This window comes from Neodiprion pinetum, chromosome 2 (assembly GCF_021155775.2).
Source record: "Neodiprion pinetum isolate iyNeoPine1 chromosome 2, iyNeoPine1.2, whole genome shotgun sequence".
In the NCBI taxonomy this organism is placed as follows: Eukaryota; Metazoa; Arthropoda; class Insecta; order Hymenoptera; family Diprionidae; genus Neodiprion; species Neodiprion pinetum.
Window position 1 is genome coordinate 16180422 of NC_060233.1, and position 13875 is coordinate 16194296.

Consider the following 13875-nt stretch of genomic DNA (forward strand, 5'->3'; position numbering starts at 1 on the left):
CAAAATTCAACTGCGTCTGCAACGCTACACAACTGTTGGGGGTTGGAGCTGTAAGTCACAATTTCATAATGTTTTTCCGAAGTTCATGTAAGAAGTTGTTGATTTATTTCCAGTTCTTAGACCTTTACGATCCTGAAGTTTCGCTAACTCCAGATTATGCTTCTACTCGAATCTTCTACCTTCACCATGTAACAAGATTTGAAAATCACCAAGGCAGTTACGTGCTAATTTTTGCATATGCGATGCATCTAATATTAGGTACGTAGACTTTTTTCGGGAAGGGTCGCTTGGATCAGGAAACTACGATTTACGATCTGGAAAGTCTGCACATCCTCCCAATACCTTGATTTTAGATGAATCGCTAAGCGGCCCGACTGAAGTCAAATATGTCACTTGGACAGAAATCTTTTTGAGGCCATTTAGACTCTCTGTAATAAGATTTGCATATTTTTCTGCATCAATTCCATGGATGAGGTAACCTCTCGATAATTTCCGTGATTAATCAACCCCGACGATCATTAATACTAAGGCATCTTTGACTACAGGAAGGTAATCACTAGGAATTATAGCAGTCATCATATCTACATGGCCCCGCTACTTATACCATGCTGACCTCTTTCAGTGCCTCTTTTAATACCCATTTCATGAAGCATGACGGAGCAAATTGTACGTTTGTCATTTCGCTGTTATGCTTGGACTCTATTTTGCAGGGTTCTAAACGATTTATTTATGAAACCTGGCTCAGTATCTACAGATAAGTACCATTTCCTAAGGACCGTTGGATGAGGAAAGGTTAGGTCAATTTTTTGATGAACTTGATCATAGGCCTTGGATAAGTAAAGATGCAAAGCCAGTGCAAAGCATCTCAATTGTAGTGGGTATATTTCACGGGTCAGTTTTTGGTTAGCCTTATTTTTAGCCAGTTTTTGGTCAGCCTGTAAAATTTCTGAAAAATTATCAGGGCACTCTAGTCCTTACGCACAAGCAATATTCATTTATTAAAATGATTAGATTAGAAACATTACAACAAAATGTTTGCAACATAGAATGATCAAATTTGAAGTACACAATAACGAAGGATGAAAGTATTCGGCTTAACGTGAAGGTCTGAATGTAACTAGGTCTTACAAAAGTGATGGTATGAATTCCCATGAAAGGATTCTTACAAATTGTGCGTTTAACAAAAGTGAGAGAACTTTGGAGAACCGCAATAAATGAATGCACAAATTAAATGTACTGCTCTGTTCGAAAGCATAAAATACAGTCTCCTCTATTCAGACGCAAAAACTGAAGTAGTGACACTTGTTGAAAAGAGTCTCCCTTAGAGTTGGCAAAAGTCTGGCAAACCTTCGGATTGACTGACAACAAATTCCAGAGAGTGAAACCAATCAAGAAAAAGAAAAAATGTTTCGCGTCTTCGAATTTGCCCATACATTCCTACCCCCAGTTTTCACACGGATGTAGGTAACAGTCCCCTCTTATTTTGTGTTTACAGTTCAAAATTAACCTATTCTATTATTGCGGCATCCTACCCATAACGCATACTATTCGATGAATGGTTTCATTGCACTGCATGTGCGCGCCGAACGTGTCATCCTCAAAAATACCTCCCAGTATTTTCGGGCATTTATTTGATCTTTAGGAAATATTTCGAGAATTCCTCTGACGCACGCGTGTAGGCGGCTTACCTGAATTATTGTTAAGACTACCTATTTTATGACGAAGGAAGAAAAAAGACAAACGTAAGGTCGGATATAGGCTACTTTATGTCGTTGCGTTTAATATTATTTTTTGAGAAGATGAAAATTTCTGAATACTCCTCCTGAAATCAGCGGTTCCTCGGGTTTCAAAGATTTTTGCGTCGTCCACGTAGAAAACACAAAAATGGTAGATGTGACCTTATTCTTTATTTTTGATCTGTCAAGAAACAACATTTGCCTGTAAGTGCGATGCAGAAAAATATATTTTGGTCCTGAAAGGGCGTGTCCACCAATTATAAGGCCTTTTACCTTCAATAATTTTTGTCACCAATTTCAGTGTAGTTATGCGTTTCAAACTAACCCGTAGCGAATGGCACAAAAAACAGAAAAAAGATTTGTTTACCACGAAACTGGTTATCGAGTTGACATGCATTTTCTATAACTTGACTTGATTCGTTCGATTATAATTCCAGCTGGCGAATACCACCACTCTTCCAGACTGACCTAAGTACCTGAGCGTCGCTAATCCACTGACCGAATTCTCTGGTTATGATCGTAACGTAACGATCCTTTGCTGTCTAAAAATCTTTACATGAGAATCTGACGCCCGACGATCTCCTCAACCGATTGTTCAAGGTCGATTTGGGAAATCGCACCGAAAATTCGACGGTACCCCTCACCTGGGGATGACAGAAAAACGTCGTTACGGTGTGAACTCGTCTGGCTTACGTGCGTCACTATTCTTCTTTATCCTCGACAAGCACGGAATGATGAGAAAAATTTCAGTAGTGGATACGTGACGCGACCTGAATAATTAGATGAGAGGTGAAAAGTGAAACACTGCACTCGTGAGAGACGTCCGGAAAAACAGAATCTCAGTTGACGAATTGAGGATGTTCCGAAATTTGAGGGACGTATGGAATGGCGAAATGGTGGATATACGGACATTATGAGAAGGAACTGTCAACAACGAGAGACTGACTTATAATGAAAATAAGGCATTTCAGAGAAATCTATTTCAGAAATAAACTGCATGAATTCGAGAAATACGAAAATTGGTATTGGTACTCGACTGACCTTGGTTGAAGGAGTCAAAGTTGAGCCGATCGTCATTTGGAAATCACCAATAAAATCTTGTATTGTTATTTGATAGAAGTCTTTTGGTATCATTAGACAAACTTCATTGCTTGTCAGGGTTAAATTCTGACAGATGGAAATCAACACCAAAATAAGAAAACGTGATTGTTCATACATCGCTGAATGTAAGTTTGAGATGACCATTGCGGAATTCGAAATAATAGTTGTATCGCAGAAATCATCAAAACATCAGTTTTCCTTCGCAAATTCTGAGTTGCCTTTGACTTGGTCTCTGCATCATTAACCAAGATCAGTCGAGTAATACAATTAACACAATATTCAAATCACCAAAAATTCCGTAAGGAATGATATTTTCTGCCCAGTTTTTCAAACACGTTACTGTATCAGACGTTTGAAAACTATGTATCGTTGAGACCAAAGAGATGCTTGCAGTTTTTTGTGTACAATTCAGAAAGTATGTCAAGTTTCAGACGAATCGCTGAGTCACATGGGGATATAGCTTCATCTAGGTAACAAAGGCTTCTGCGCAAACCTTCAATTTGAATTTTTGACACAGCAACGGCTGCTTGTGCTAATTATTCGACCGTATTGACTTGTATATCTCGGCTGATACCATTTTGGCATTACATATTGAATAGCGCATCGAAAACGAGGGAGCAGCTGACAGTTTTACCGGGTATTACACAATACATGGATATGTATTGCGCAAAAGTAGCCGCGTGTAATAGAGGCTTAGATGATGGAGATATTGTAAGGAGAATGAAAAAATCAATGATCAAGACGCGATAAGAAAATGTATTCAACTGACTCACGATTTTATCCGGAGAAACTGTTTCCGATTATGCAACAAAAAGTGTGGTAATAAATTTAACCATGTCTAACGATACGAGTTCTCGGGTACTATTTTAATCACGAGTGTGCAGTGCTGTGGGACTATTCAAATGATGAAATTTCACGAAAAGCGTCTAAGAATAGGTAAACGGTTTAGTAACATCTGGTAGACCCAGTCCTCAAAATTTTCTCGGTGATGAAATTTTGGATTCTAATTCTACAATGGCTGGCTGGGCCCCGCGGCTCCCGCCGGAACCTGTGATAACTGCACAGCTCCGAATCGAACGACAGCATAATTTTCAAACTTTTCCTCAGGCTGCACCTCGATCGTTTTTGGAATGAAAATCAAGACTAAGATGAAAGCGACAACAAGAGTCCCCATGTCGATGTAAGATTTTACTGCAGGAGGTACATCGACGTACCAGGGATGATATTCAAGATCTTTTTGATACATCTGGTACTCAATCCAGAACACGATGGTACCTATCAGCACGTCGAAGCTGACTATAATAGCAATGGCGATGGCCCTGACATTCGTCGTGAATGAAACTCCTACAGAAGACCACGTGACACCAGTAAAGATGAAGTGACCCAAGTATTTCACAAAAATGAGTAACGAAATTATCACAGGAGCTTGTATCCAAATTCTGATTAAAGTTGCCATGAAACTGATGACAATTACTGCCAACAGAGATAATTTCTTCGAAAATAGGATTATAGCTATAGCCAGAATGATAGTGAAGACTATTGATGCGAAACGAACAATCAAAACATGAAAAATTCCACTATTTCCCATCACTGCTTGTATAAATGATGCATTGTTATGCTGTCCAATGCCCCATTTTATCAATATTAACAAAAAAATCATTCCGAAACTGTGAATATTTTTCATTTCGGTGATTTCCCTCAGTTTGTCTTTCCGTTGCTGCGTATACCTCACCACTCGCGAATTGTCACCGGGTTCCGGTATCAGTTCTGCTTTTCTGACGTACCTCAATCCGGTATAAAAACTGAGAGACTGTTCAGTTTCTCTGCGCCTATCTCTCGAATTCAAGTAATAGGGCGTCTCAGGGCACAGTAAAATTATTGCAATGTATAATACTGTTCTGATCAAGATAGATACACCATGTGCAACCTGATATGCCCGAAAACTGTCAAAAATTTGATAGACCGATAGCACAAAAAATCCTATCATTTGAACAGTTACCAGTGGAAGTACCATTGCGGTTTGGCGAATATTGGTGCTAGTAACTTCCGAAATGTAAAGAAAAATAGCAGTGCAGGTGAAACCGAGATGAAACAGATAAACGAAGATCAGAATTTCTCTTAAGATTTGCGGAAGATATCCACCGATTGCAACAATTTCAAGTACAGCGAAAAATGATGACGCTAACATAGTTTTCTTACGTCCACAAAAATCAGAGCAGACTGCTGCGAGAATCGCACCGCCTGTGACTAAGATGACACTAGGCACGAGGTAAATGAACTCGAAATATCTTTCTGTGGACTGCAGATTCAGGTGATACCAAATAGCGCCGGTGGTTGGATTGAACATTAGAGATGATGCTGAAAAATGGAAAGAAAATTGGAAGATACGTACGATGCAATCAAACTCGAGGAAGGATTACAAAGAATAACTATCATTTCTGATGGCACGTGACGCACGACTTCATCGCATGCACATTATTTTTGAAAACCTACCAAACGCTGCAAGGCACTGCTTCCACTGTGATGGCCGAAAGCTGCCTTTTGATTCCATCGTGTACGCAAATTGCTGCGAAAAAAATTTTAACAACGTTATCGTATAAGTGTATCAACGGTGTTTACGGGGTAGGCCCATGTAAGTGGAGTGAAAAGTGATCGTTGCATTTAGTGTTCCCCTTTGACTTGAAATACATTCAGAAGCGGCGGATTCCCGCTCAGAAACAAGAAAAAAGTTTTTCACATTATCTCAAAAATTGACTCCTGTGCGTCTGCTTAAGTGGAGTACGGCAAAAGACAGTTTGAGAATTGGTGGTCACGTTTGAAAGTGAAAGAAATATCCGAAATACAAAAATCAAGACTTTCGAGAATCGTCAATTTATCCTCCAACCTTCTATAGGATAGATTTTTCATAAAATGAAATCTGACTATGGTGTGATTTTTTTTTATTCAACTTTGTGTTATTTTGAGACTCTCAAGAACGTTTGTATTATATTCTAAAAAAAACAGGGTTGAATTTAAAATATGCCGCGTAGGAGTTTGGAAAGTATATTGAGAATTCGAAAAAGTTGTGGTTCATATACTCTGGATATTCCGCTCGCCTACAAATGTGGCTACCGTTTTGTAAATTGTCTTTTGCAGAGCTTCACTGACAATGTAACCAATTTACAGGGGTCAATTTCGAAGGTAATCCAAAAAACTTTCGCGACTCAAAGCAGAAACCCGCAGCCTTCAAATGCCTTTTGACCAACTTTATTTCGACCATTACTCTAGTCACAATGAAACATTAAATAGCATCATCATTTTCTATTACTCTCACACTGAAACTCACCTGATGATCGGAATAAAAAATAGCACCCACGTCGTAGAACACCAAGAGACACGTCTGAGGCACGATGTCGACACTCTTCGAGGTTTTCCTTCCTGAGCTTTTAGCTTCTTTTCTTTGAATATTTTTCCTGTCAAAATAATAACGTCGGTAAAGACACAATAATCTTTGTCGAATGTGAACAGTTTCGTGAGTGGGAGTAGCGCTAATGAATTTTACGCCAGAAGCCTCTATGCATACATGTATATAAACATATACTCTCATGATGCATTCAACTCATTTATGTGCTCTCGATAATATACTTTGCGCGGAATAATATGTTATGAAATCATATCACAGCAAAGAACGTCAGAGGTCATCTTGATACTGAAAATCTTTCTGAAGTCTTCATACGGCGAGGGATAAAAACCTGAATATTTTTCGAACCGGAGTGACACGTGTTTGAAAAAGTATAAGAGCAACGACTTACCTGATCCCGTTGCAAATGTCCCTTCTTTCCAACAAGTATAGAATGATGTACTTGGTCTTCGTTCCTTGATCAGACCTGACGAGCTTAAGGGGGGAGCAGCTCGTTCTCCACCGACTTTCAACGTAAGACAGTTGACTTTTCGCAGCTTGGCGGTCGAATGACTTGTGGAGTTTTAATCCCCTTACTAATGATGTGCTCTGTTTCAAAAGTAATCTTATCAAGTCAGTTTGTCTAGCGCGTGGATAAAGTAAGAATAACGCCTTATGGTAGTTATAATGAAAAATATGAGTTTGGGACAGTTACGAATGGAGCGATTCGAACTGATCGTGAGATGAGGGACTTAGAAATGAGTCAAAACTCGTTTGTGGATTATTTCTATAACGGAAACTAAAGTTTCCTGAAGTGTAAAATTTGATTAAATCAGACAAGTTGAAAGTACGTGCTGTTTCTTTGAATTGGATGAATTTCCAGTTGCAATCTGGTGTTACAAAGGTATGTTGATAGTGAAACTGCCGAAACGTCAGTGACTCTCTGTTCTCACTGGAATCTTTCTACGGCGAAGCATATTTTAATTACATTTGTGCATGAAGTGTACTCGATCTACCACGAGAGTTCACCGATGTGAGGAGCGACATACGTAACACACTGGATGCCCGTTTTTTTTTTTTCTTTAGCTTCTTCGCGATAAATCCGGCTATGTAATCGACGACGTATTCCAAGAACTCATTAGCGGTTGCAGGCAAAGTTCACGCAAGAGCTAAAAATTGTTTGAGGTCATCAACAGCATTTTTCTCTTCAATACCCAAATCATATCTGCAGTGTGATCCAGTATTTTTTTCATCATATATAAATTCATTTATCACAATGATTTAATGTCGCTTCTTTTTGCTTTCCAGATGATACATGCAAAATTTTGGTGTTATATATTTCGCGGTGCTAATGCCAAAAGGGCCTATAATTTTTTTTCTTCATTGCCTACCGTTACGTAGACTTATTTTCAAGCTAAATATTGATGAAAAAAACATACTACCTAAAATTTTTTTTTCAATATCCAGCTTGAAGAAAAGACTACTGAACGATTGGCAATGAAAAAAAAATTATACGCCCTTTTGGTATTAGCACTGCGATTTCTTCAACGTTTCCATTACATGATGAAACCTGCTGACGTATCAGTAATCACTTGAACGCCGAAATGAACTACAAAACTGTTAAATTTACGATTAGACACGAACCACTTCGCTATCTCACAGCACAAAACAAAAGCTCTAGATCATCTTGGCTCAACTTATATGTGAGAAAGCATTTTAATTGAGACTCTTCGTCCTTCAGGGGTTACATGGGTTTCGAAGGTTAAAAAAAGCATATTTGCCCTATTTTTTTGTTAATTACAATATAAGAATTATTTGAATCAAACTTAAGTCATATGAAAGAACAATATTTGAACGATATTTTATACAAATTTTGTACAATAATTTGAAAAAGTCAGCCGTTCAGAACTGGTTTATGGAAACCCAGTATTTTTTCCGTGGTTCCGATAACTCATACTAGCTTTATTTGAAATCAAAAAACCAAACAATTTTTGGCTGGTCGAGACTAATGAGAAGAATTTCCATAAGCTCTCTTTTCTAGACTTTTACTTCAATTGGCTTGAAATTTGGGAGAAATTTGCTTGACATGTTGTACTATTAGATGAAAAACGAAAAAAATCAAATAGATTTTTTGAAATTTCCATACTCATGTAACCCCTTATCAAAAAAAATAATCAAACACCCCGATTTGTAAATTGGTTTGGAGTACACAATCGTCAGCTACAAAACGCACTTCAATTCTTTCTTCATTCCGGGACACCAAACTTCTTCATTTTATGCTTTCAACGGTGCCTTGAATCCCCGGCGGAATGAATTTCTTACGTTATGAAAGTCGAAGACACAGTCGACACAGTGCAAGAATGGCACAGTACCGGCGTTATTTGCAGACTGCCTTAAGTGGAACTTAACGTCACACGAAATTCTACTGCGTCTGCAACGCTACACAACTGTTGGGGGTCGGAGCTGTAAGTCACACTTTCATAATGTTTTTCCAAAGTTCATGTAAGAAGTTGTTGATTTATTTCCAGTTCTTAGACCTTTACGACCCTGAAGTTTCGCTAACTCCAGATTATGCTTCCACTCGACTCTTCTACCTTCACCATGTAACAAAATTTGGAAATCACTAAGGCAGTTACGTGCTACTTTTAGCATATGCGATGCATCTAATATTAGGTACATAGACTTTTTTTGGGAAGGGTCGCTTGGATCAGGGAACTACGATTTACGATCTGGAAAGTCTGCACATCCTCCCAATACCTTGATTTGTGATGAATCGCTACGTGGCCCGACTGAAGTCAAATATGTCACTTGGACAGAAATCTTTTTGAGGCCATTTAGACTCTCTGTAATAAGATTTGCATATGTTTCTGCATCAATTCCATGGATGAGGTAACCTATCGATAATTTCCATGATTAATCAACCCCGACGATCATTAATACTAAGGCATCTTTGACTACAGGAAGGTAATCACTAGGAATTATAGCAGTCATCATATCTACATGGCCCCGCTACTTATACCATGCCGACCTCTTTCAGTGCCTCTTTTAATACCCATTTCATGAAGCATGACGGAGCAAATTGAACGTTTGTCATTTCGCTGTTATACTTGGACTCTATTTTGCAGGGTTCTAAACGATTTATTTATGAAACCTGGCTCAGTAAGGAACGTTGAATGAGGAAAGGCTAGGTCAAATTTTTGGTGAACATGATCGTAGGCCTTGGATAAGTAAAGATGCAAAGCCAGTGCAAAGCATCTCAATTGTAGTGGGTATATTTCACGAGTCAGTTTTTGGTTAGCCTTGATTTTAGCCAGTTTTTGGTCAGCCTGTAAAATTTCTGAAAAATGATCAGGGCACTCTAGTCCTTCCGCACAAGCAATACATCCTTTTCATATTGTAGCTACTCATTCTTTCAAGGATTAAACCCAGATTTTCAATTTCTTGACACTCCGTCTTGGTGCTTCTTTGCTGCCCGGACCTTGTATAAATTCTTCTTTAATACAATATTTTTGACGGTAGATTTTTGGAGTATTTTCATAATAATGCGATACCAACGACCAATCAAGAAGGAAAAAGAACCATCGGACGACAAAGGTGAAATCGATAAATGGAACCTCGACCTCCGTCCATTCTAGGTTCAATCTGCTAGGAGATAGCATCGCTCCTTCCTCGCTTATTGCTATAGCAAAATCTGCTAAATTCTCCCAATAATCGCTAACCGTTTTCTCTATTATCCTTCTTTCGTAAATTCCACCTTCGTGAGTGAGTGCTTGAATCACTGGCTGAGGCAAGGCCTTAGCCTCTGTAATGTATCGTTACGAAGCTGCTCGAATTTTTCTGTCTCACGTACCTTAATTATTTCTTTCATTCCACCATCTGATGCCGATGTCTTTGTAAATTACGCTCCGTGGCTCTGACAATGAGTTGCTTTAAGCCGTTACATGACTGCATGATTTCCAATGATTACTTTCGGATTTCTGAGCGACCTCGTAGTTAACGAATAAGTATTTCTCTCTAATTTACCTCAATTTTTGTACTTCTCTGAGAATTTTCTCTGAAACTGCTTCTGCAACTTCTTTCGTATTTTAAGCTATATCTGTAGTAGTTCAGAACCTTCGACCATGGCAGCGAGTTATCTATGACTTTTCTTTTGTCCAAGTTCTGTACTAGTTGCGTTGCGTCATCGGATTATTTCCACTTATAAGTCAGGTAGCATAAAATCCCCTTGAAAGAAAAGGAGCCAAAAATTCCAAAGGAAAGCGAACCTTTGTTACCAACGTAAGTGCCGCAAGAATTAAATATCCTAATCTCTTATCGAGAAAGTTCGACACTCAAGTATGAACCAAGCATTCCCACCAACCAGAAAAAATTAGGCTCAATAGAATTTCCGTGCCTTCACACTCCTATACATGCTTAGCCGATGACAATTAGAATATCTTTGCCTCATTAAATTTTAGTATCCCTACTACATTTAGATGTAACATGTTTTGTAATCTTGTAACCAGGTACAGAACAAATTCGACCATAAAACAGAAAATATGAACCACCGCACTGCACTTCTAAATAACTCAGACGTCAAGATACAATTCTGCAAGTAATTTCTTCATTTTTGTTTTTTTTTTTCTTTTTTTTTGCGGTGACCACGATAATTTGTGAACTTTTAATCTTGAATATGTGACAAAAAATTAAACTATTAGAAGACATCATCAACACTTGCTGATTGAAGCTGAGATTTTTTTTCTATTAACATTTGCGATTTTATTGAAAGAAAAAACGAAAATATTGTAACACGAAAGAAGCGAGCTTTCAATAAAACCACTGCAATTTTGGTAAAAATCGGAATTTCGAAAAATCCTTCGTTCAGTCAGCAGATGTTGATATCATCTAACAGAATTATTATTTTTTTTTTTGTGTGTTTTTCAAGTAAGGCGTCTCCAGTCATCGTAGTAACCACGAAGAAAAAACTTTTTCGGAGAATTGTTCAACCTCGATAATTTTTAAATATATCTTGACAAAAAAAAATGATGTGTCAAGTTCAATGATTGGATCATGAAATTACGCTCTGTTTCGTAAAAAAAAAAAAATGCATTCAAGTTATGAAAGAAATTCTTGAATTTTGCCTTCGACAATTGCACGTGATCCCTTAAGGGTGAACATCATCCCTTGCACTCATTGCCTTGCTTAAGAAATTTCCGAATAATTCGAAAATAAGGCATTTCACAAAAATTTAACTGACAGATTGTATTGCATGAATTCAAGAAAGGCATCACTTAATAGTGACACTTGATCGACTTTGATCGAAGGAGCCAAAGTCAAACCAAAGTTAACTTGGAATTCGCTAAGATAAACTGATATTTATATTCCGATTTCATAATCTCTTGTCAATTTTCTTTCACATATTTGAAAGAAGTCAGTTAAGTGGACCAGTACAGCTGGAAATTTCGAAATAGGACTTTTTTTTGCTGTAATACAAATCAACGCATTTTTCGAATCCTCGCAATTGTTTACACAATGTTTTGATTTGACATTTCTTGTTTTCGAATTGTTTGAGTGGATATGTCCTTTGAAAACAAGGTATTGTCGATACCGACGGGATGCTTGTAGATTTTTGTTTGGCATTTGATAAGTATGATCACCGGTGGAACCGAAACATCACCGCAGAGTTTTGATTCGAATCTCCGACATAGCAACAACTGCTTCGGATAATTATTCGACTTTATTGACTTGTATATCTCGGCAGATAACTCTTTAGCATCTTACATAAAATGTTACACCGAAAACGAGGGGGCAGATACGATTTTTATCGGGTAGAACATAAGAGAAATGTAGGCGTTGCACAAAAGTAGCCGAGTATAATTGAAGTTGTGATCATGGGAACTTTTGTACATGGACGAAAAAATTTATGATCAAGACAGAACGAAAAAACATGTTGAACGTGCTTGCGCTTTGATTGTAACAGACTTTTTGCTATCACAGGAATAAAAATTGTATAAACAAAATTGACCATGCTTAATAATATAAGTTCTCGGGTTCCTAATCAGTTGCGAGTATGCAGCACTATCAGACTCTGGTATGAGAGAACTTGTGATAGGAATTTCGTAAAAAGCAGCTGAGAGCAGCATCATGGTTCACTGAAATCTGGTGCGACTAATCCTGGAAATTCTCTCAGTGTTGAAATTTTGCATTCTTCTCTCACAACGGCCGGCTGGGCTCCACGACGTTCGTCTGATTGTGAGGCTTTGATGACTTCGAATCTCTGGATCGTACTACAGCATAGATTTCAAACGTTTGCTCAGGCTGCACCTTGATCGTTTTCGAAACGAATATCAAGACTAAGGTAAAAGCGACAATAAGAGTCCCCATGTCGACGTAGGATTTTACTGAAGGAGGTACATCGAGGTACCGAAGATGATGTTCACGATCTTCTTGGAACATCAGATACTCAATTCAGAACATGGTGGTACCTATCAGCATCGCGAAGCTCACGACAATATCAATACCGATGGCCTTGACATTCGTCGAAAATAAAACTTCTACAGAGGACCACGCGACACCAATAAAAATGAAGGGACCAATTATAGCACAAAAACAGGAATTGAAGATAAGTATTATATTATTACCGAAGATTTTGTCATAAATAATCATTCAGTGTCAGACTTGCTCCATTATCCCCATATTTTAGTTTTTTATAGGGTATTTTATTCTGCTCGGGGTACGGCAGACTAGATAACCAAAATTATGGGTCTTTGAACATTCTGAATCCGAAACCGGTGTCAGAATTACTCCATCACGGCCAGATTTTGAAATATCTGTGGGCTAATAATCCAATAATAACCGTCAAATACTTTTGCGGATGACCAGATTTTCATCAAGATCGGCGGTCGCCGATAACGGCAAGTTGAAAAACATAAATATATATATATATATATATATTACCCCGTGCACGATGGAATTTGATAAGTTTTACACGTTCATAGATTTTGAGAGCTTTCATCCAAGCCCTGTCAATATGTCAAAACGATAGATGCACGGAGACCCGAAATATACTAGTTATAGTATTTCCAACATCGTCGAAATCGTCAGTTCGATCAAGAATTATCTTTAACTTCAGTCGTTATTTTTATAATATCTACGACATACGCTTTTTGGTATATATAGATATACAAATCAGTGATAAATACGGTTGTTGATCCTAGGCGTTCTCGCTATTTTGACCCCTGGTATAAGGATTCTCTATGAGGATAAACGACATCTCTATGATACAGAAAGCCGCTTCATGTGAACGCTTGAACTGCCTTTTGTGGCGAAAACTGAACAGCCCTGTTGAGATTGGCCACGTTTCAAATTCCCCATATATAGCCCATGGTGTTTATACGCGATCCAATTCTTTCTGTACTTTTTTGTCGTATCTTCGTACAAGCAGTGGTTTTGTGAAATTATAACAGACGTTGGTTTGCAAAAGGGAACGTTAACTGCTGGACTATTAACGATGTATCGAAAATTGATTTCGGTATAGTGGCAAAGTTTTTTTAATAAAAACGAAAATCCCGCCGTAGCCGAAACACCACAGGTAGCTAAGTAATGTATTATAATTTATGTATTTTAGTATATCATGCTGGTCAAAATTTATTGAAATTCCTAAAATTTCATTCAAGTAAA

The 13875-nt window shown here is 38.0% G+C and overlaps 1 protein-coding gene across 1 annotated transcript; it reads right to left on the reverse strand.

The window, feature by feature from the left end:
• Positions 1–971: 971 nt before the first annotated feature.
• On the reverse strand, positions 972–6912 carry LOC124213259 (facilitated trehalose transporter Tret1-like). The gene is made up of 4 exons (XM_046614384.2): positions 6629–6912; positions 6163–6289; positions 5331–5403; positions 972–5195 (listed from the first exon to the last, which is right to left on the reverse strand). Exons 3-4 carry the CDS (start codon positions 5386–5388, stop codon positions 3847–3849), a joined length of 1407 nt encoding a protein of 468 aa, XP_046470340.1. The 5' UTR covers positions 5389–5403; positions 6163–6289; positions 6629–6912; the 3' UTR covers positions 972–3846.
• Positions 6913–13875: the final 6963 nt, after the last annotated feature.

Bases quoted from the DNA above. Each gene is read 5' to 3' on its own strand.
- LOC124213259 (XM_046614384.2), bottom strand. From the start codon at position 5,388: ATGGAATCAAAAGGCAGCTTTCGGCCATCACAGTGGAAGCAGTGCCTT. The intron at 5,196-5,330 runs GTAGGTTTTCAA...TCCATTTTTCAG, and splicing joins GCAGTGCCTTGCAGCGTTTG to CATCATCTCTAATGTTCAAT.